The sequence below is a fragment of the Dipodomys merriami genome, unplaced genomic scaffold, assembly GCF_024711535.1.
Source record: "Dipodomys merriami isolate MVZ:Mamm:240054 unplaced genomic scaffold, mDipMer1.0.p SCAF_14, whole genome shotgun sequence".
Taxonomy (NCBI): domain Eukaryota; kingdom Metazoa; phylum Chordata; class Mammalia; order Rodentia; family Heteromyidae; genus Dipodomys; species Dipodomys merriami.
The window spans coordinates 18,706,659-18,726,507 of record NW_027202715.1 but is presented as its reverse complement, the minus strand read 5'-3'; the positions used below and the strand labels follow the sequence as shown (position 1 = coordinate 18,726,507).

Sequence of the window (19,849 nt, the reverse complement as noted above, 5' to 3'; positions counted from 1 at the left end):
CAAAACTGAGGCTCAGCGAAGAGAAGTGACCATACACAGCTAGAACTAGGCTAGCTGGGATTCAAACCCAACCCTGCTTCTGTGCACATGCTCCCTCCTCTGCATGGACAGATCTCCATATGGTAGACTGTTTTCCCAGGGACACATCTACTTGTGGCCGAAGGAAGGTGATTCAAAAGGCAGAACCAAGATCAGCTCTAGGGACTGGGAAGATTATGGCTTTTCTCTGGTCTCTGCCCTTTATTTTGGAATGCGGAATGAAATGATAGTTCATTTATTATCATCATTAATCTCTTGACTAATACCTGCCATTTCTGGAGGGCTTTGTGTGCCGGGCACTGAATGCCACGGACAGAGGCAGTTATCCAGGTTCACAGATGAGGAGGAGGCCCAGGGAGGCAAATCATTTGTCTGAGGCTGTTCAGCTCCTGGAAGGGGCAAGGTTCTGTCTAACTCCAGGATCCTTCTCTCAACCTCTCTTTGTCTCTCGCTGGGCTGCCCCATGAGCTGTTCTACCAGCTGTTCCTTGTGCCCCCTTAGCACCCTCAATGCAGGTTGTGCTGCAGTGGCACGGGTGACCCTGTGCCCTCTACCCCACCCAGTGGTGCTTCAAAGGTCACTGCATCTGGAAGTCACCGGAGCAGACATATGGCCAGAATGGAGGCTGGAGCTCCTGGACCAAGTTTGGGTCCTGTTCTCGGTCCTGCGGGGGTGGAGTGCGATCTCGAAGCCGGAGCTGTGACAACCCCCCGTGAGTGTGCTTGGCTAGGGTGGGCAGAGCAGACCCCAACTCCTTAGGGCTGAAGGCCTTGGAGGGGAAGACAGTAGGGGGCAGGATACAGGAAAGAATGGTCCCTATAGGTAGTTATATGTTCTAGGCATGAGGACCCAACTGTTGAGGTACAGCAAATCACTTCCTCTTGCATTGGCTAGCCACCCATCAGTTCTGACTTCTGAGAATGTATCTGAATTAATGATTCCAAAATTGCCCTATACACAAGATTCCCAGAGAGTCTGGGTGGGCCCAGAGCCCCTGCTGCTTAAACAAGACCTCCCGTGATGTTGATCCTCTGGCTAAACTTCAAGTAAACACTGATCTAAGTGTGTTGTGTATCGCCTCCAAGTTTATGTTTTACCTCCTGTGCAAAGCGTTCTTACATTTTTTGACTTGCCTTCTTTTTTTTTTTTAACATCAAAGCCCTAAATTATTTAAAGCATTCTAAGGAGACATCTGTTTGTCACTTTTTACCCCCTCTGAAGGATCTCCATCCCTACTCTACTATGTTTTTGGAACTTCTGAACTACAGTTCCCCATGGCCTCCATTCTCCAGGCTGAAGCATTTGGTTTAGAACGGCTTTATGAGAGACAGGAACTTGTTAAGTCCACCATGGGGTCAGCTGGCCTAGTGGTTTCTATACAAACAGGACCTGGCCTAGCCTCTCTGAGCACTGAACACTTAGAAAGGCAGATAACAGGACCACAGTGGTTCAAGCACCCTAAAAAATAATAATATCTTTTGTATTCTGTTGTTTGCCTACAGGGGTGGGAAGCCTACTACCCTGTTTCTTTCTTAGACACCTATTCTGACATTTTACAAATGGGAGCTGTTTGTTCTTTTGTTAGACTGTCCTGATCTTCTACACACGGGAGCCTTGTAATTAGTTCTCCTGTACTGTAGCTACAGAAGCGGAGGTGATGGGAAGGCACAGTGGCACTGGCCCTGATAAATCATCTGGCAGTTATGGCCAACAGTTGTCACCTTGATGAAAGCTACCATTTATTAAGCTTTTCTGTAATAATAACTGTTTTTACTTTATAAGGTTTAAAGGAAATTATTTACATGCAGTACAGGTTAAGCACTTAATAAGTGACAGCTGCTTAATAAGTGACAGCGTGTGGAACACTCTGAGCTAGGCAGGAGGCTAAGTTCAGTCCCTGTAGTTCCAGCATCTCCATGAACAGGGCACTGTAAGGGAGAAAAAGACAAGAAAGGGATTTACAATATACAATATCCTTTCTTGTCCTTCTTCACAGCTCTTATTCACATAGAATAAGCTATGATGGATTTTTTTTTTTTTTTTTAGCAGTACTAGGGTTTGAATGCAAGGCCTGGAACTTGGTAGGGAAGCTCTTCACCACTTGAGCCACACATTTAAAAAAGTTATCTTCAGATAGGTTCTTGATTTGCCTAGATTGGCCTGGACCACGATCCTCCTATCTATGCTTCCCTCTTAGCTGAATTCATAGGCAAGCACCACCATACCCTTCTTATAGTGTCTATCTTTTTGCCTTCAAAGGCCTTGAACCACAATTCCTTCCGTCATTCCTCCTGAGTAGCTCCAGTTACAGGTGTCACAGTTTGCTATTACAGTTTCCTATTCCCCACCCTACATTTTAATGGACAGTTAAAACACTGCAAAGCTAAATTATTGGGCCAAGTGTACATGTCAGGTCTTAGATATTAACTTTTCTGAATCCAAATCCAAATCTCATTGACGACTTTCTCTTTCGTTTATTATCACAGTAAATGGAAGTAGATACAAACAGAAGTCATTTATTGAGTGCCTACTATATGTCAGACATAGTGTAACTTTTGGAGTAATACACAAGGATGATGAGGAATTAGAGATGGCTATCTAGTCCCTGTGTCTGTCTGTTTGGCTATTTTACTCTCCCTCTCTTTCAGCATATACAGTGGGACAGGTGGGGTAGACCTGAAGAATGGGACAGTCAGGAAGGAAAACTTGAAGTCTCTGAGCTCAGCAGCCCCTACACTGCCCTCACTTTTGAGTGGATAAAGTAATGGAGCCCTGTGATGCTGCCCTATGGAATCAGCCGCCCCTTGGGAGCATGTGGGGAGCTTCCCCTCCTTCCTCTGCCAATCCCCCCAGCCAATTAGGTCACCTGGCCTCTCTGTGTCACCTCAGCCCAGCCTATGGAGGCCGCCAGTGCTCAGGGCCCACATTCGAGTATCAGATCTGCAACAGTGAGGAGTGTCCAGGGCCCTACGAGGACTTCCGGGCCCAGCAGTGTGCCAAGCGCAACTCCTACTACATCCACCAGAATGCCAAGCACAGCTGGATCCCCTATGAGCCTGAGGATGGTGAGTGATACTCTTTGTCTATCCTCTCTACCATGCTGCTAGTGAAGTAGAGGGATCTAGGAGTGCAAAAAGGGAGGTTTGCAGTCAGCAGGCTTGCCACATACCTTTGTGTAGGCCTGGTGCATTGTGTGCCTCTGGGGCCACTGTCCCTATCAAGGTCATCCCTGGTCTGTAGGTTCAATGAGAGGGTCCTTCACCCAGAAGTACTATAGAAGTATGACAGTGCTGGGTTAGAACTGGATGCCCTTCTGACATCTGCCCTTAAGAAGAGGGTCCAGGGCTGGGAATGTGGCTCAGTGGCAGAGCGCTTGCCTTGTATGCATGAGGCCCTGGGTTCGATTCCTCAGCACCACATAAGCAAAAAGAAAAAAGCCGGAAGTGGCACTGTGGCTCAAGTGGTAGAGCACTAGCCTTGAGCTGAAGAGCTGAGGGACAGCACCCAGGCCCAGAGTTCAGGCCTCACAACAGGACCCCCCCCCCAAAAAAAAAGAAAAAAAAGAAGAGGGTCCAGCTGGGTACCAGTGGCTCAAGTCTGTAATCTTAGCTATTCAGGAGGCTGAGATCTAAGGATCACAATTCAAAGCCAGCTGGGGCAGGGAAGTTCTCCATGAGACTCTTAACTCCAAAACACCAGAAATTGGAGCTGTGGCTCAAGTAGTAAAGTGCTAGTCTTGAGTGAAAAAGCTAAGGGACAGCACCCAGGCCCTGAGTTCAAGTCTTAGGACTGGCACAGAGAGAGAGAGAGAGAGAGAGAGAGAGAGAGAGAGAGAGAGAGAGAGAGAGAGAGAGAGAGAGAGCACATGAGAGAGAGAGAGAGAGAGCGTGCATGAGAGAGAGAAAGAGAGACAGAGAGAGCACATGAGAGAGAGAGAGAGAGAGAGAGAGAGAGAGAGAGAGAGAGAGAGAGAGAGAGAGAGAGAGAGAGAGAGAGAGAGAGAGAGGATTCCAGAGAATCCAGAAACTTGTGCTGCGGGGGGAGTAACTAACCTTCTGGAATTTGTCTCAAAGTCTTACTGCCTGCTCACTTTCCAGCACCTCCTAGGGGTTTGGGCACTCTTCATTTTACCTAATCGGCATCTGAAGAGCTGAACCTATCATTGGTTCAGCAGTTGCTGAAGGTCATTTGAAAAGCAAGCAGGTGAGAGCCTGTGGAGTCTTCTTACTAACCTCTTCAGACTGCCTTAGGGAAAACTCATGCATAGGGTCTGGATTTGGGTAATAGCTGGTGCCAGCTGCCATGTGTTTCTGCCTTGGCCTCTGTTAGGGGTAGACCCACGGGGCATAGCACATGGAGTTTCAGAGCCTCTGGCTGGAAGGCCTTCACCATCCTCTGATCTTGCCTCACCTGCTGGCTTCTGTGTGTGTGTGTGTGTGTGTGTGTGTGTGTGTGTGTGTGTGTGTGTGTGTGTGTGTGTGTGTGTGTGAGAGAGAGAGAGAGAGAGAGAGAGAGACAGAGACAGAGACAGAGAGAGAGACAGAGAGACAGAGAGACAGAGAGACAGAGAGACAGAGAGACAGAGAGTGCCAGTCCTCAGGCTTGAACTCAGGACCTAGGCACTGACCCTGAGCTTGTTACCTCAAGGGTAGTGCTCTACCAGTTGAGCCACAGCTCCACCTGTGGCTTTTGGGGGGTTGTTAATTAGAGTTAAGAAGCTCACGGACTTTTCCTGCCTGGGCTTGCTTCAAACTTCAGTCCTTGGCTTCCTGAGTAGCTAGGACTTCCAGTGTGTGCCACCTGTACCCAGCTTCTCTGTGTCCTTTAAAAGACCCTCTGCTATGCTCCAGTGAGAAAAGTCTCTCAGGACCCTCAGCTCCTGTTCACAATGGCATTCTCCCGTTGGGAGGGACATCAGAGGCCCACCATTGCCAGCCTCCTGATGGGGGGCACTCCACCAGGGAGCGTCTTCTTTCAGCCTGGGTTCTTCCTGCTCTGGAGGGCTCACCACTCTCTTTCATCATCAGCTGGCTTCCACTGCTGCGGGGCACCTCCTACTGCCTTGTACAGGGCCAGGATGTGCTTGTCCTGTGAACAGTTGAAGCCCCCAGGTGGGGAATCAGGTGATGTGGGATGGGATGAATGTGGACTGCAGTCTTGGGTACTGGAGATAAGAAGCTACCTGGTATCAAGTAGCTGGGGAGGTACATGGGTCCCTAGGAGTGGGCTATGGGAGAGGCTTACTTTAAAAGCCTTCTAGGGACATTCTGAAGTCAAACCAGCAGCCAGGACTGAGAGGGGAAGGCAGGAAGGCCTTTGGGGTGGCTAGACTTCAGACTTTTCCCAGGACTGTGAGATAAATTCCAGGAAGTTAGCTAAGCCCCCAACCTTGCTTTTTCTAAGAAACACAGCAAATGTTTATATGCTCTCTGGAACCTCCTTTTAAGGACATCAGAAGTTCACAGAGAGAAAGAGAACATTCCATTGTTCGAACCAGAAAGGACCCTTGCATTCTGGCACTCCATTACCAACTCCAAATACAGGGCACTGTTCAGCCTCACACTCACTCCATCTTCTGTTGGGTACAAACCTGCTGAGATGCTAAGATGCCCAGCCATCCACAGGCAGTGGACAATGCCCACTGAAGGCTAACACCCAGGCTGAAACTTAGGCTGAGCCGCTGTGTAACCATGAGCAGTGCCTTAAACCTCTAATCTTCGGTTTCCCTGCACTGCTAGAACTTACCTTAGTGCAAGGCTGAGAAGGTTCAATGAGTTAATTCACAAGCATTTCAAATTGTATGTACATAAAGACTTCAGAAGTGTCTGGAACAGTTTGTTGTCATTTTCGCATTTGGTTTTTCTCAGTAACCTGACAGAGCATTTTATTGATCAAAGATAATGGAAATGGGGAGCTGGGTCTCAGGTGACATGGGAAGCCTTAGGTCCCCTCATGGGTCAGGAAGGGCCACAGCAGGGATTTTAAAGCCCCACACTGACCAGATCAGGGGTCACATGCTAGGTCATCTTGGGCCAGCTAAGTCCAGCAGGGATCAATAGAGTCTTTCCTCTCCCCACAGATGCTCAGAAGTGTGAGCTGATCTGCCAGTCAGCAGACACAGGAGATGTGGTATTCATGAATCAGGTGGTACACGATGGGACACGTTGCAGCTACCGGGACCCGTACAGCATCTGTGCCCGCGGCGAGTGTGTGGTGAGGGCCCCGTCCAGCCTCCACCCTCTGCTTGTTCCTGGGGCCTGGAGGGCTATGCTGCCCACCTCCTGCTCCCTGAGGAGGCCTGGCTGCTCCCATTACACTAGATTTCCACCACAGCCCTGTGCTGCTGGGCAGGTATCCCTTACTGCTGGCCTTGTTGAGGGGAGAGGAGGTGGCAAGAATTATTACCACACCGTGTTCAAGACCTGGTCAGGGCTGTGGGGTGAATTTTCAGGATAGCCCTGTTCTGGGAGCCCTCAGGCCAGAGTTCCTCCCTTGGCCAGGGTCTGAGGACCAGGGAGAGAGTCAGGCCTCTGGCCTGGTGCAGGGTGATGTGTGGTGAAGCCTCTTCTCACTGACCTTCCCTCTGGCCTCAGCCTGTAGGCTGTGACAAGGAGGTGGGGTCCATGAAGGCAGATGACAAGTGTGGAGTCTGTGGTGGGGACAACGCCCATTGCAGGACTGTGAAGGGGACACTGGGCAAGGCTTCCAAGCAAGCAGGTGAGTAGACTGGGGCATCCATAGATGGGTTTCCCTTCTTGAGTGATGCTTACCAGGGTTCAAGATAGGACCAGGAATCAGGAGCTTGGCCCCAGACCTTCCCAGGATGTTAGACATGGGTGACCCCATCTTTCCTGCCTGCTGTTCTTAGGGCTCAGGAGCTGTGAGCAGCATGATGCCCTACTGGGTGACATCTTATGACAGGAAGGAACCCAACCCTCTCTTTGGCTCTGGAGCTGTTGCTAGGATCAAGGGATCAGAGCGATCTGAGGGTGTGGCTGAGACTACAATGGTAGTTTTCCTGGCATCTCATTTTTTAAAATTTTAATAATCCGTGGCATCTCCTGCTTTGGACTCCTGGTATCTGTGAGTTCCTTAACTTCATACCTCCAGTCTGACCAAATTTGCTGTGGTAAAGGATCAGATATTAGTTTTTTATAGTTCAGTATGAATTAAATCTGTTTCAAAAAAGTCAAGAAAGTGTGGGAGATGATAATAGCACATAGGGCAGTGCTTGCAGAAGCCCTGGATTCCCAGGCACTTAGACTAGTAACGTATTGTCTGCTCCTTCCCAACTGTCCCTGCTCCCACCCTGGCTGGTAGGAAGAAGGTCCTACTTCTATTTTACAGATGAACAGACATGTTCAGATTGATTTTGTTCTTGTTCCCCATTGGGGTGGTGTGGGGTACTGAGCTAGGGCCACCTGCTAAGAACACTCACTGCTTTCCCTGGATCCTTCCCTGTGTCAGCAACCACTAAACTGGTGCAGATCCCTGCGGGTGCCAGGCACATCCAGATCGACATGCTGGAGAAGGCTCCCCACCGCATCGGTGAGTGCCAGGCCTGCCTGCAGGCATGAGCGTCAGTCAGGGAGAACAGGAGTGTGAATCCAGGGCAGGTGGAATTTCACAGGCTTGGATGGGGGAGGGGCAGAGAACTCCTTTTATTTTATTTTAATTTCCATTTTATTTTGTCAGTCATGGGGCTTGCACTCAGGGCTTGGGGGCTGTCCCCGAGCTCTTTTGCTCAAAGCTAGTACTGTACCATTTTGAGTCACAGCTCCACTTCTGGTTTTCTGGTTAATTGGAGGGGAGAGTCTCATGAACTTTCCTGTCTGGGCTGGCTTTGAACTATAATCCTCAGATCTCAGCCTCCGGAGTAGCTAGGATTACAGGCATGAGCCATCAGTGCCTGGCTTTATTTTATTTTGAAATGTGTGCTGAATTATTCAGACATCCCATGGTTCACATTTGAAAAGGTCTAGTGAACAGCCCCAGCCCCTGTACACCCTGGCCCCTTGGGCTAGTTTCTTTGCTGGAGACAATGACTGCTCAGATTTCTTGTGCATTTAGATGGCTTTTGAAGGAAAACTATTTAAATTTTTTATTGTTATTATAATGGTGATGTACAGAGGGGTTACTATTTCATAAGTCAGGTAAAAAGTATATTTCGCTTTGGATAATGTCACTCCTTCACTTGCTCTCTCCCAGTTTTTCCCTGCTGTCCTCCCCCCCCAAGTTGCATAGTTCATTTTCAATATAGTATCTAGTGAGTACCACTGCTCCATTTGTTTACCCTATATCCCTCCATTTCTGTGTCCCCCTTTACTTTTCCCAAAGACAGATAAATGAACAAACAAGACAAAAAGAAAAGAAAACAAAAATGTCAACAAAGAAAAAGCCTCTTGAGGAAAACTACTTTTATAGAGTATATTGGCCAGTTCTTGCTGCATATCATACCACTTGAAGCCACTGTATCTTGTTTTATATCCCTAGTCAGGGCTGGGTTCAGCAGCTGGTTCTTCTACTGGCTGCCTGGAGGGACTCAGGCAAAACCTAACAGCTGTAGGTCTAGGAAAGTGTGGTATTGGTACTGACTGACATTTGGGGTTATGAGGGTGACAAAGTATGGCCTCAGTAGGCTAAGCTGGGGTTCCTCCCATGGTGCTATGGTCTCAGCAGAGAGGGACAGGCCCAGGAGATAAGTACTTTTCAAGTCTCTGCTCACATTGTTTTCTAGCATCCCATTGTCTTCAATCACATGACCAAGGCCAGGTTCAAGGGGTAGAGAAACAGTGTGTGTGTGTGTGTGTGCGTGCACATGTGTGTATGTGCACATGCCAGTCCTGGGGCTTGAACTCAAGACTGGGTTATTGTGCCTGAGCTTTTGTGCTTAAGGCTGACACTCTACCACGTGAGCCATAGTTTCATTTATAGCCTTTTGGTGGTTAATTGGAGATAAGAGTCTTACAGACTTTCCTGACTGAGCTAGCTTCATAGTCCTCAGACCTTAGCCTCCTAAGAGGCTAGAATTATAGGACTGAGTCACTCTTGCTTGACCAGAATGTCTCTTGATGAGAGAAGAGTAGTCCAGTACAAGGGGGTGCTGCATGCAGGAATGGAGGGACTGGAGTGCTGTGTCTGTAGTCCAGCACACTGGCCCTTTACGTACCCTAATAATGCTACTTAACAAAGAGTCATAAGCATGCAGACTGTCTGTGAGCATGTGAAGGAGGCGAGCCTGGGGTAAAGGCCAAGACTGTCCAAACTCGAAATGAGTTCACCCTGTTTCTCACCGAAAGCTGACAGTCAATGAAGGAAACTGTTGCCCCGTTTTGCAGTTGAGGACACTGAGGCACAGAAAGGTCCAGAGTGGGTGAGTGGTGGAGTTGGAAGTGCATGGTGACATCATGCTGGTCTCCCCCCAGCCCTGGGACAGGGGTGTATGCAGGCGTCTTCCACCACGGCTGCTGTGAGCTGCCACAGTGATCAGGGCAGTGGGGGAGCTTTCTTACTCCAGCCTAAGAAGTCTGGGAGATTGGATAGCCCACGGGAGCACCCTGGGTGCGGAGGGTAGTGAGGGAGGATCTTAGGAAAGGCTGATGCCCTCTGGGCCCCCTTACCCTGCCCCTACACTTCTCTAGAGTTCCAGGCTCTGGCCCAGCTCTATCCCTAGCTCACTGTGTGTCCAGGATAAACTCCTACCCCCAGTAGAGCCTCTGATGGTATCCTGACTGCCAGATGTGCATGGGGATACAATTGAAGAACCCCTGGACACTGTCAGTGAGCAGTTAGGATGTTCTTCACACCAGATGACAAGGACTCCTCCTGGACACCCTAGGGCTCCTCTCTGTCTTTCCCCTCCTCTAGGCCACAGGCTGTGGCCCTTCTCCAGCCTTGGATGCTTCTGGGGTGGCTGAGGGTGCACCAGGACCTTGGCTGCCTGTTTTCATCTGCACAGGATCTCCTGCCACCACTTCTCAGCACCAACTTGCCAGCTGCTCACCCACTGGGACTTTACAGGATAGAGATCTCTGTATACTTGTCCAGCATAGGGCTCAGCATAGGACTCAGTTTACAAGTTCCCAAGAGGGAACAGTGCTACCAGGCTGCTGGGAGAGATGGGGTGTTTAGAATCACAGAAAGTGTGCAGAGCTGGGTATGGTTCTGTTTTCACACTGATAGCACTCAGTCCAGCACATCGTGCTCTCCACTGAGACTGTGCACCCAGGGCTCCTTGCAGCGCTCAGCAATGCCCCACAGGGTGGGATACTGCTCGCTGCTCCTGGGTGCTGTGTGCTGGCTACAGTGAACAATCCCACTTCAAAGATGGTTGCATGAGGGCTAAGTAGTTTCCCCAAGACCAGCCAGACTCCAGAGCAGGACTCTTAACCTCTCAACTCTGTTCTAGAAGCTGCAGGGGGGAGGAGGGGTGGTCAGCATCCCTGAGAGCAGAGCAATCTCAGATGGCTTCCTGGAGGAGGGGATTATGCTGAGCAGCAGCTGTGAATGGAAATTGGCTGGTCAGGAAGAAGGGAGTAGGTAGTGGTGTTGCACCAGGGTCCAGAGGCAGTTTAAGTTTATTTAGGGGGTTTTGTGTAAACACCCATGTGGTGGGAGGGCTGGAGAAGGGAGGATTGGGCCCAAGGGCCCTCTGGGAAAGTCTTTATTGTCATATTTATGGGCCCCTGTAATCAAGGGGAATAGAAATCTGTGTGACCCTCTTCCCTGGCCAGCGGTGAAGAACCAGGTCACCGGCAGCTTCATCCTGAACCCCAAGGGCAAGGAGGCATCTAGCCGGACCTTCACGGCACTGGGTCTGGAGTGGGAGCATGTGGTAGAGGATGCCAAGGACAGCCTCAAGACCAGCGGACCCCTGCCCGAAGCCATCGCTGCCCTGGTGAGCTCTCCTGCCTCTTGTCTCTGAGAGCCAGTCTGATGGTGTCTGCAGGAGACCAAGGTGCCCTCCTGGGACAGCTCCTCATTTGAGCCTGAGCACTGGCAAGATGGCGAGGAGAAGGAAGTGGTGTCTCCTTGCTATCAGGAGGGCCCAGGCTCTCCTTTACTGTAGGCTTGGAAATTGGAGCCTGGAGGAGACAGAGCGGATTTGGAAGTTCATCCAGCATCATCATTGTGCAGCATGATGTGGCCCATGCCCAAGTCCTAAAGTGTCTGTCTCAGGCCTTTAAGGCAGCTGACCTGCAGCACCACCTGGCAGTGCCAGTCTCTGAGAAGGGGACAGAGCCTTGGTCCTGGCCTGGTCCTATCTTTGCCCAACCCATTTAGCTAGGCCTGGGCTGGGGGTTAATAAAGCAGGAGAGCTCTGTCTGCACACCTGTGGCTCTGGTGGGCAACTGGGGGAATCTTGGACAGGCTTTGTTCCAGGTGTAGTCTTTTCTAGCCAGAAAGGTCTCTAGAGGGCAGGCTCTATGGCTGTTGATACTAGCATATAAATTGCATCCACATACTTTCTATTTGTTTTACCACCTGAATACCTAGGGCCAGCTGATTTTCAGCAAGACTATCAAGGCCATGAAAGGGGGAAACATATAGTCTCTTCAACAAATGGTGCTGAGACAACTGAACTTTCACCTGCAAAAAATGAATTTGGACCCCTACCTCACACATACACAAATACCAATACAAAATAGATCCAAGACCCAAATATAAATCAGAAAGCTACAGCTTAGGAGAAAACAGGGGTAAAATTTGATTGCCTTGGATTCTTAAGTATGAAGTCAAAAGCACGAAAGCAAAAGTGGATAAACTAGACCATTAAAACTGAAAACTTTTATACGTCAGAGGACACTCTGAGAAGTCAAAAGGGCTGTGAGTATAGCTTAGCAGTAGAGCATCCGCTTAGCAAGTACAAGGTCCTGAGTTCAAACCCCAGTACTGTCAAGAAAAGAAGGGAAGGAAGGAAAAAGGAAGGGAAGGAGAGAGAGAAAAGGAAGTAAGGAGGGAAGGAAGGAGGAAAAGAAGGAAGGAGGGAAAGAAGCAAGCAAGGAATTCCCAGAAGGAATCATCCACCAAATGGGAGGACATGTTTGCAAGCCATATATCTGACAAGGGTCCGGCACCCAGGCTACTTAGCAACCATCGCTTGCAGCCAGCTAAGGCCTAGGCTGCTATGAACAAGATCCATAGGCATGGCTCCTGCTCTTGCCAGAATGTAGGTCTGGCAAGGTGCTGGTGGCTCACTCCTGTCATCCTAACTACTCACGAAGCTGAGATCTGAGGATTGAGGTTCAAAGCCAGCCCAGGCAGGAAAGTCCATGTGAGACTCTTATCTCCAATAAACTATTCAGAAAAGGCCAGAAATGATAGTGCAGCTCAAATGGAAGAGCACTAGCCTTGAGCACAAAGAGGCTTAGGGACAGCACCCAGCTCCTGAGTTCAAGCCCCAGAACTGGCCAAAAAAAAAAAAAAAGTATGTCTGTGGAGGGAGGAGCATTAACCAGCATGGGGGTTGCTTTCAGGCTTGGCACATAGCCACTGTTTAGCACAGGGGGCAGGAGTTTGTCCATGGCCATCGATGTGAAAGTCCCATATGTGTAGCCACACCCAGCTCGCTCTCCATTCCATGCCTGACTCTACCTTGCTCCCTGCTTCTTATCTCTGGTCCCATGCCGCCTTTTTCTTGTGTCCCCTCAGGTGCTCCCCCCAGCGGAGGGAGGCCCCCGCGGTAGCCTGGCTTACAAGTATGTCATCCACGAGGACCTGCTGCCCCTCATTGGCAGTAACAATGTGCTCCTGGAGGAAACGGACACCTACGAGTGGGCGCTCAAGAGCTGGGCTCCCTGCACCAAGACCTGTGGAGGAGGTTTGGCTCTCCTGCCCTTCCAGTGCGTGGGACGGGCAGTTCAGGTCCTCTGGGGAGGAGAGAAGCCAGAGGCAGGGCTGATGTCTCCATACGATGTGTACCCTGCCTCAGATTCTCCTCAGAGAACTCCAGTGTGTGGAAGCTGTTCTGGGTAGGGCCTTGGGTTGGGTCCCAGGGCAGGGCCTCTGCCCATAAGAGTTCTCCTGGGGGTAGGGAAGAGGTAGTGTCCGGAACCAGCACTGTACCGGAAGCAGTCAATGGCAGAAGGTGTCCTGCAGCAGGTGGCTTGGGCAGGTGGAGCTGCAGGTAGACTTGTGCCTCCAGGCTTTTCCGAAGGTCCCCTCCCTTTGGATGTAGTCATAACAAGAGGGTCCTGGAGTCGATCCCCAGCACTCTGCCCTTCACAGGAATCCAGTTCACCAAATATGGCTGCCGCCGCCGCCGGGACCACCACATGGTACAGAGGCACCTGTGTGATCACAAGAAGAGGCCTAAACCCATCCGCCGGCGCTGCAACCAGCACCCGTGCGCCCAGCCCGCGTGAGTGCTCCCAGCCTGTGAGTGCTCCCAGCTTGCGTGAGTGCTCTCTGCCTCCCTGAGTGCTCCCAGCCTGGGTGAATGAGCCCATTTGGTGTGAATTCTCACATCCTGTATGAGTGCTCCAGCCTCTGTGAGTGCTCTCTATCTGTGTGAATGCTGCTAGCCTGTGGGGGTACTCCCAGCCCTGAATGCTCCAGCTTTGTTAGTGTTCTCAGCCTCAGTACTCACAGCCTCCATGAGTGCTTACCACTTCCCTGAGTGCTTCTTAGCCTGTGTGAATGCTCCCCACCTAGGTGAGCACTGCTGGCCTGTGAGTGCTCTCAGCCCTGATCACATGTCTAGCCTTGGGGCTCTAACAGCCTTCATGAGTGCTCCAAGCTTCTGTGAGCACTCTTACCCTGAGTAAGTACTTTCAACCTTTGAGCGCTCCTACGCTGAGTGAGTACTCCCAGCCCTGTAAGTACTCCCGGCCTGTGAAGACACTGAGGGATGGGCACCTTCTCCTGCCTTTCTGAGCCCTGTCCCAGGAAGAGCATAGCTGAGCCTGTTTCTTCAGTGCTGCCTCCTGAACACAGCCTGAAGCCAGGCTTCCAAATAGAGAGCAGCCCATGTGTGGGCTGTGACAGCCGTGGCAGTTGGGGTTTTTTGCATCACCTCCTTCTCTAGATGGAGGAAGGCACTGCCTTTGCTACCCCTCCCAATGTTTGCTCACAGACAACTGGTGATTTTCCCTAGGTGACACTGGGACTCAAAGAAAGGTAAGGCATTTCAGTTCTGCTTGGCCTCAGTCCCTGGCCACGACTCTGTCCATTGCCTCTTCTCTGCCTGTTCATTGGCAGTCTGTAATGCCAAGCTTGCCAGTCTCCAGCATGGGCTAGCCGGGGTTGGCATTCCCTAACCTCTTTTGATCACAAGGTCATGTTCTTTGGATTGTTGAGGGAATGGGAGTGGCTTCTGGGAAGTGAGAGTTGGGCTTGTGGAGGACTCAAGGTCAAGCCTGTGACCTTGCTGCAGAGTCAGCCCCAGGACCTCCCAGCTTCCCTGGTCTCCACTCTAGGCAGTGCCAAGGGTAACTTCCCTGTCTGGAACTGCAGAGGAGTCTTCCTGGGCAGGGCACAGGGTCACTATCTAGGTTTCCCTATGCTCTTGGACTGGAGGAGCCCCAAGACTAGACATGTGATCAAGGGCCATGACCGGAGCTAAAGGCCAGACCTTCATCCCCAGCCCTCTGGTGCTTGAGACAGCTTCCTCCTTCCCTCTGCACTTCTTTTCCATTTAATACTTTGCACTATCATTCACCACCAACTCCCCCATGGTGATTCCCCGATGTATGTGCAGGACTCACTCCACCGGAGAGCCTGGGTATCTACCTGGGCTGTGGCTGTTTACCCTCAACCTTGGACTTCCTGTCTGTTTTTTTTTTTAAAGACAAGGGCTGACTTTGGGAATGTAGCTCAAAGAGCTCTGGTTTACTAAAAGAAACATCAGGAAATGGGGAGGAGCTACCCTCACCCTCTCCCACCAGCACAGTTTGCTGCTAACTCATCCATGGCCAGCGTTAGATGCTGGTAGAAGTTGCTTTGCCCCTGAGATGCTTGCTGACCCCAGCAGAGGTGCTAAAGTGGTCCTAACAGCACTCCTGTCCCCATAAGAAGACACCTGAGAAAATGTGGCTTTGGTCCTTGCTAGGCCTTGCTGGGGAAGCACCTGCACACACTTTTACTGGGATATTTATGGGATATTGAAACCACCCTGGTGTAAAAGCGGGGAACTGAGGCCTAGCAGGGTTCATACATTGTCCAAGGACAAGTGGGGTGCCAGGACTTGAAATGTGCAATGAACTGTACTTGAGGAAACAGCAGAGAGAATAGAGACCTCTCTGAGGCCACGCAGGTCAAGGTGGACCAGTTGTCCTGCTCTCAGCCTTCTGAAGTCCAAACCTGCTGTTTGTGACAGGAATTGGTAGGCTCTAAAGAGAGGTGTCCCCTGGGTCTCACTTCACTCCACCTTTTGTCTTGTCTGTGACCAGGTGGGTGATGGAGGAGTGGGGTGCCTGCAGCCGGAGCTGTGGAAAGCTGGGGGTGCAGACCCGGGGAGTGCAGTGTCTTCTGCCCATCTCCAATGGTACTCACAAGGCCATGCCAGCCAAGGCCTGCCCTGGTGACCGGCCAGAAGCCCGGAGGCCCTGCCTCCGCGTGCCCTGCCCAGCACAGTGGCGGACAGGAGCCTGGTCCCAGGTAAGGGTTCCTCAGGAGTGGGAAGTACATGGGTAAGAGTGGGGTTTGGGATGGGAAGGATCTGAGGGTTTATCTGGTGTGTCTGAATATCTCCCCACATCCAGGCTGGTTTTTCTGGAAACAGAGTAGCTCCCACATATGCTGTGCTGAGGGTCTGTGCCAGGTTTTGGATTCATTTACATCTCTGCCAAGTTCACATGGCACCAGGAGGCAATTAGAGCACAGTCTTACATGCAAGAAATATATTCCAAGTACAGCTATATGCTAAGAGGTTGGAACCTGACATCAACCAGCAGGCAGGTTCTTGCCCTTGTGGACCTCAGGGTCCAGTAAGGGACTCAATAGATAAGTCAACTGATGACAGAAGTAATGCTTCAGATTCAAGCAGGAGCCATAATAGGGAATATGACCAAGGACACGAATAGAGAGTGGTCAGGTAGGGTCTGCTTGAAATAATGTATATTAGAGAATTTAAAAAAATTTTAGTGGTACTGGGATTGAACTCAGGGCCTTCCACTTGGTAGAGTACCTTTAAAGAACTAAAGTTCCTGAACTGGGCACCAGTGGCTCATGCTTCTAATCCTAGCTACTCAGGAGGCTTGAGGAAGAAAGCCCAGGCTGGGCAGAAAATTGCAAGAGAGTATCTCAAAAAACAAAACAAAATAAAAAACCCACAAACAAACAACAAAAACCCCAAAACACAAGACTTGAGATGTGGGTCAGGTGTTAAGGGTACCAGTTGAGGAAGCAAGCTGAGCGAGCATGATATCTTGGGTTCAAAACTCAGTATTTCCTTTCTATCTTTTTAAAAAAAGGAAGAACCAAAATTCCTCACTTGTGTGTGTGTGTGTGGGGGGGTGTAGCTCAGTGGTAAAGCATTTGACCAGCAGATAAGAGGCCCAGGAGTCAATCCCCAGCATTTAAAAATAGAGAGAGGACAAAAAAGATCCCTACTCAGTTCATGCAGATCTTATATTCTGCATATCATAGTTTCATTTGTTTTTACACAAGACATAAAGGTTGTAGGTCCTCCAAGGCCTAATCCAACATTAACAGTAGTCAGTAGCAATGTAGTCTCTTGGAAGACCAACAGCCTCTCAAGGCTGTGGTTTGGGATTTTTTGTTCTCATGAGCGGATCAGCCATGTTTGTTTCCTTGCCTCCCTCAATGGTCATGCTCCCCCCTCCCCCCCGCAGTACAAGTGAAGTTTTGTGAGTTCTTCGTCATCTTGCTAGATGCCACAGAGAGTGACCCAGTCACAATGAGCAGCCTTGCCTTTTTGAGGACCTTACAATGACATGTCAGCACCCCTCCCTGCTGACCCACTTGTCACAGTAAGAAGAGTGTCAGATACAGGGGATAGTGTCTGTGGCAGCCCTAGCACACAAGTTTCCCTTCTGCCCTCCAACCAGGGAGTAAGAGCTCATGTGCTGGCCTTTGGTGCTGGGTCTGTTGAATCCCTGGATCAATGACTGTCATACCAGAAGGGTCCACGGAGAACCTGTCCCCTAGCTCTCCTGCTTTACAGAACTGGAAACAGCCAGTGGGCAGAATACCCCTACATCATGCCATGTGGTAGATCAGAACAGGGAGCTTGCCAGAGTGCTACATGAAATATTTAAGAAGCAGGCACAGAGCGCATACACAGTGGACTCAGGTGTCAGTGGCTGCAGTAAGGAGCAGAGCCCAGGGCTCCAGAGCCCAGGGCTTACTGTTCAGATTGTGGGAGTGCCTGTGGGTCTCTAGCTCTTCAGCACTGCTTTGTGAGAACCTGCCAGTGGGGGAGGGGGTGTGTCCTGGTGGGGCTATTGAAAGCAATCTCACTATGGTCAAGGTGGGGGGGAGATATACATCTCCTTTGTACCCTTCCTGTCCTTGGACTGTGGCTGAACTCTGAGTTCAGTCCTCTGTCTCTGAGGACACCTACCCTCATATGGGTGCTGTGGCCTGGCCTGATCCTCCCCTGCAGTGCTCTGCCACCTGTGGAGAAGGTATCCAGCAGCGGCAGGTGGTGTGCAGGACTAACGCCAACAGTCTCGGGCAGTGCGATGGGAACAAGCCAGACACCGTGCAAGTCTGCAGCCTGCCTGCCTGCGCAGGTGAGCAGATGGGATGGGTGGCCTGGCCCAGAGCTTCTGCCCTGGTCCAGCTGAGCCTTGGACCCTGCCTTGCCTTACATCCTGGCTCTTGGAAATTCCAAATACAGGTTGAACATCCCTCCCTAATTTAAAAATCTGAAACCCATAACTTTTTGAGGATCGACAAGTGGAGAATTCTGTGCCTGAGCTTACAGGATAAGTCACTGTCATTCCCTCAAATTACCCAAAATATTGTACAAAATTACCTTCATCATACATGTCAAGAAACATAAATGAATTTCATAATTAGATTAGGTCCCATCCCCCGAATGCCTCATTGTATTTCATGTAAGTATTCCAAAATACCCTTCCCCCCAAATGCTTAGGCTAAACATTCTAGTCACAAGCATTTTAAATAAGGGATGCTCACCTATATACTATAGTTGCTTCTCCTTATGCACAGGAACTCTCCAGAATTCCACAGTGAAGGATTCTACCAACAGGATATCAGCAAGTAAGTGCACTCTAGGCCCTTCTCCTCCTCAAACCTTTCAGGTGCTTGTGCCCCAGTGTGGGCTATGCACGGAGCAGAGCTTTCATGTATCTGGGTGGCCTCAGTTTCCCTGGGCCTTGGAGCCTGTAGCTAGAAAATCGGAGCAGTGCCGTCCTGGCTTCTAGAATTACAATGTGCTGGGAGCTAAAAACTTCATTCCTAAATGTGTAGTGCACACAATCTCTGGTGACAAAAATCTGACCTGGATTTTATAGTTTGGTTGCAGAATGCTACCTTGTTTGGTAAGGTACCATCCCCAGTCTCTGTGGATGTTCTGTAATAGACATTATTCTTTGGATCCCAAAGTTTGGAACCATATCTGGTTCTAAGCATTTTGGATCAGCAATGGTGGAGCTGTGTTTCTTGGGGCTGCCAGGGGAGGGGGTGGAGGGATGAATGGAAGGAGTTTATATTCTGCTGTCCTATGTGGCCAGTTAACCACACAATGGCAGTCACCCACAGCTCATCCTCACTTTTCTTCACTCATAGGCCCATAGTACCATGTTGCTTGTTTCCTGCTGTGCTGAGCTTTCCCTTTCTAGTTTCTCTCTCCTTCCTGCCAAACAGGGTCTCGTAGGGTGAGTGGCAGAAAAGTCAGACCTCAACTCCTAGTTAGAGGGCCAGGGGGCTGTGCGATCTTGTGCAAATCTCTGTGCCACTCGGCTTCCCTACTCAGAGGCTGGCTAAGTTCCTGGGCTTCCTTCTTTCTGTCCTTTCCCAAAGTCAAGGGATTCTGGTTCTGAGATGTTGGCTCCACCTAGAGGCCACTTGGTATTCCTCCTCTGAGATCTGTTCCCCTAAACCTCACTGCCTATAGCCATCTCTGGCAAAAATGAGTTGAAAGCCATACTCCAGCCTTCGAGCTCAGTCTAGAAAGCTCTACTTGAATTACACAGAAACATTTTATATGCCATTTAGATCAAGGAAAAACTAGGACAACAAGCAGCACCTGTGTGCTTTATAAATGCAAGTAATGATCTTAATGTTATCGCTTATTGGTACCTGTCAGCACCATCCCCATTTTACAAGGTGGAGAAATGGGCCTGGAGAATTTAAGCAGCTTTTCCAAGGTCTCACAGCTTTTAAGAGCTAGAGCCTGGACTTGGGCCTTGACTAGTAACTAGGGTTATATACATGGGCAACCTGGATCACAGCCTGACTGTGGCTGCAGGGGTCACAGTCCTGTGGGTGCGTTGGGGGTCGGAGGGGTTCCCACTTCTCCCTGGAGCAGGGTTTTCATGATGCCCCATGGTCACCAGCCCTCCCTCCCTCCTCCCCCTTCCCCCCCCCTAAGGTTCTGTGGGGAGGAGCTGGGCACAAGCCACAGTGATTCCAGAGCACAGCTGAATCAATGAACGAATCCTATAGGACTGAATTCTCAGGTCCCCCACCCTGGAATCTCCTGGTGGTTTTGTTAAATAACAGTTCAAAACCCACTGCAGTTTCAGGTGCACCCAGTCTGGGTGGGGCCTGGGAATTTGCATTGTCTCTAAACTTCTAGGTGGTGCTGATGCTGGGTGGATTTCCCTACCTAGGGACCTACTACTCTAAGGGACATTAGTTCCTCTTCCTTTGGGAAGGA

General features: G+C 50.2%; 1 protein-coding gene across 2 annotated transcripts in view; it reads left to right on the top strand.

The window, feature by feature from the left end:
• Positions 1-19,849, top strand: part of Adamts14 (ADAM metallopeptidase with thrombospondin type 1 motif 14) — a 67,028-nt gene that overhangs the window by 45,232 nt on the left and 1,947 nt on the right. For both annotated transcript variants that reach the window (XM_070020913.1, XM_070020912.1), the window contains exons 11-21: positions 603-751; positions 2,929-3,104; positions 6,119-6,252; positions 6,633-6,756; positions 7,507-7,587; positions 10,773-10,936; positions 12,691-12,859; positions 13,267-13,399; positions 15,429-15,636; positions 17,606-17,735; positions 18,178-18,228. In XM_070020913.1, coding sequence (XP_069877014.1) covers positions 603-751; positions 2,929-3,104; positions 6,119-6,252; positions 6,633-6,756; positions 7,507-7,587; positions 10,773-10,936; positions 12,691-12,859; positions 13,267-13,399; positions 15,429-15,636; positions 17,606-17,735; positions 18,178-18,228 — 1,519 coding nt within the window. The remainder of the gene's footprint in view (positions 1-602; positions 752-2,928; positions 3,105-6,118; positions 6,253-6,632; positions 6,757-7,506; positions 7,588-10,772; positions 10,937-12,690; positions 12,860-13,266; positions 13,400-15,428; positions 15,637-17,605; positions 17,736-18,177; positions 18,229-19,849) is intronic.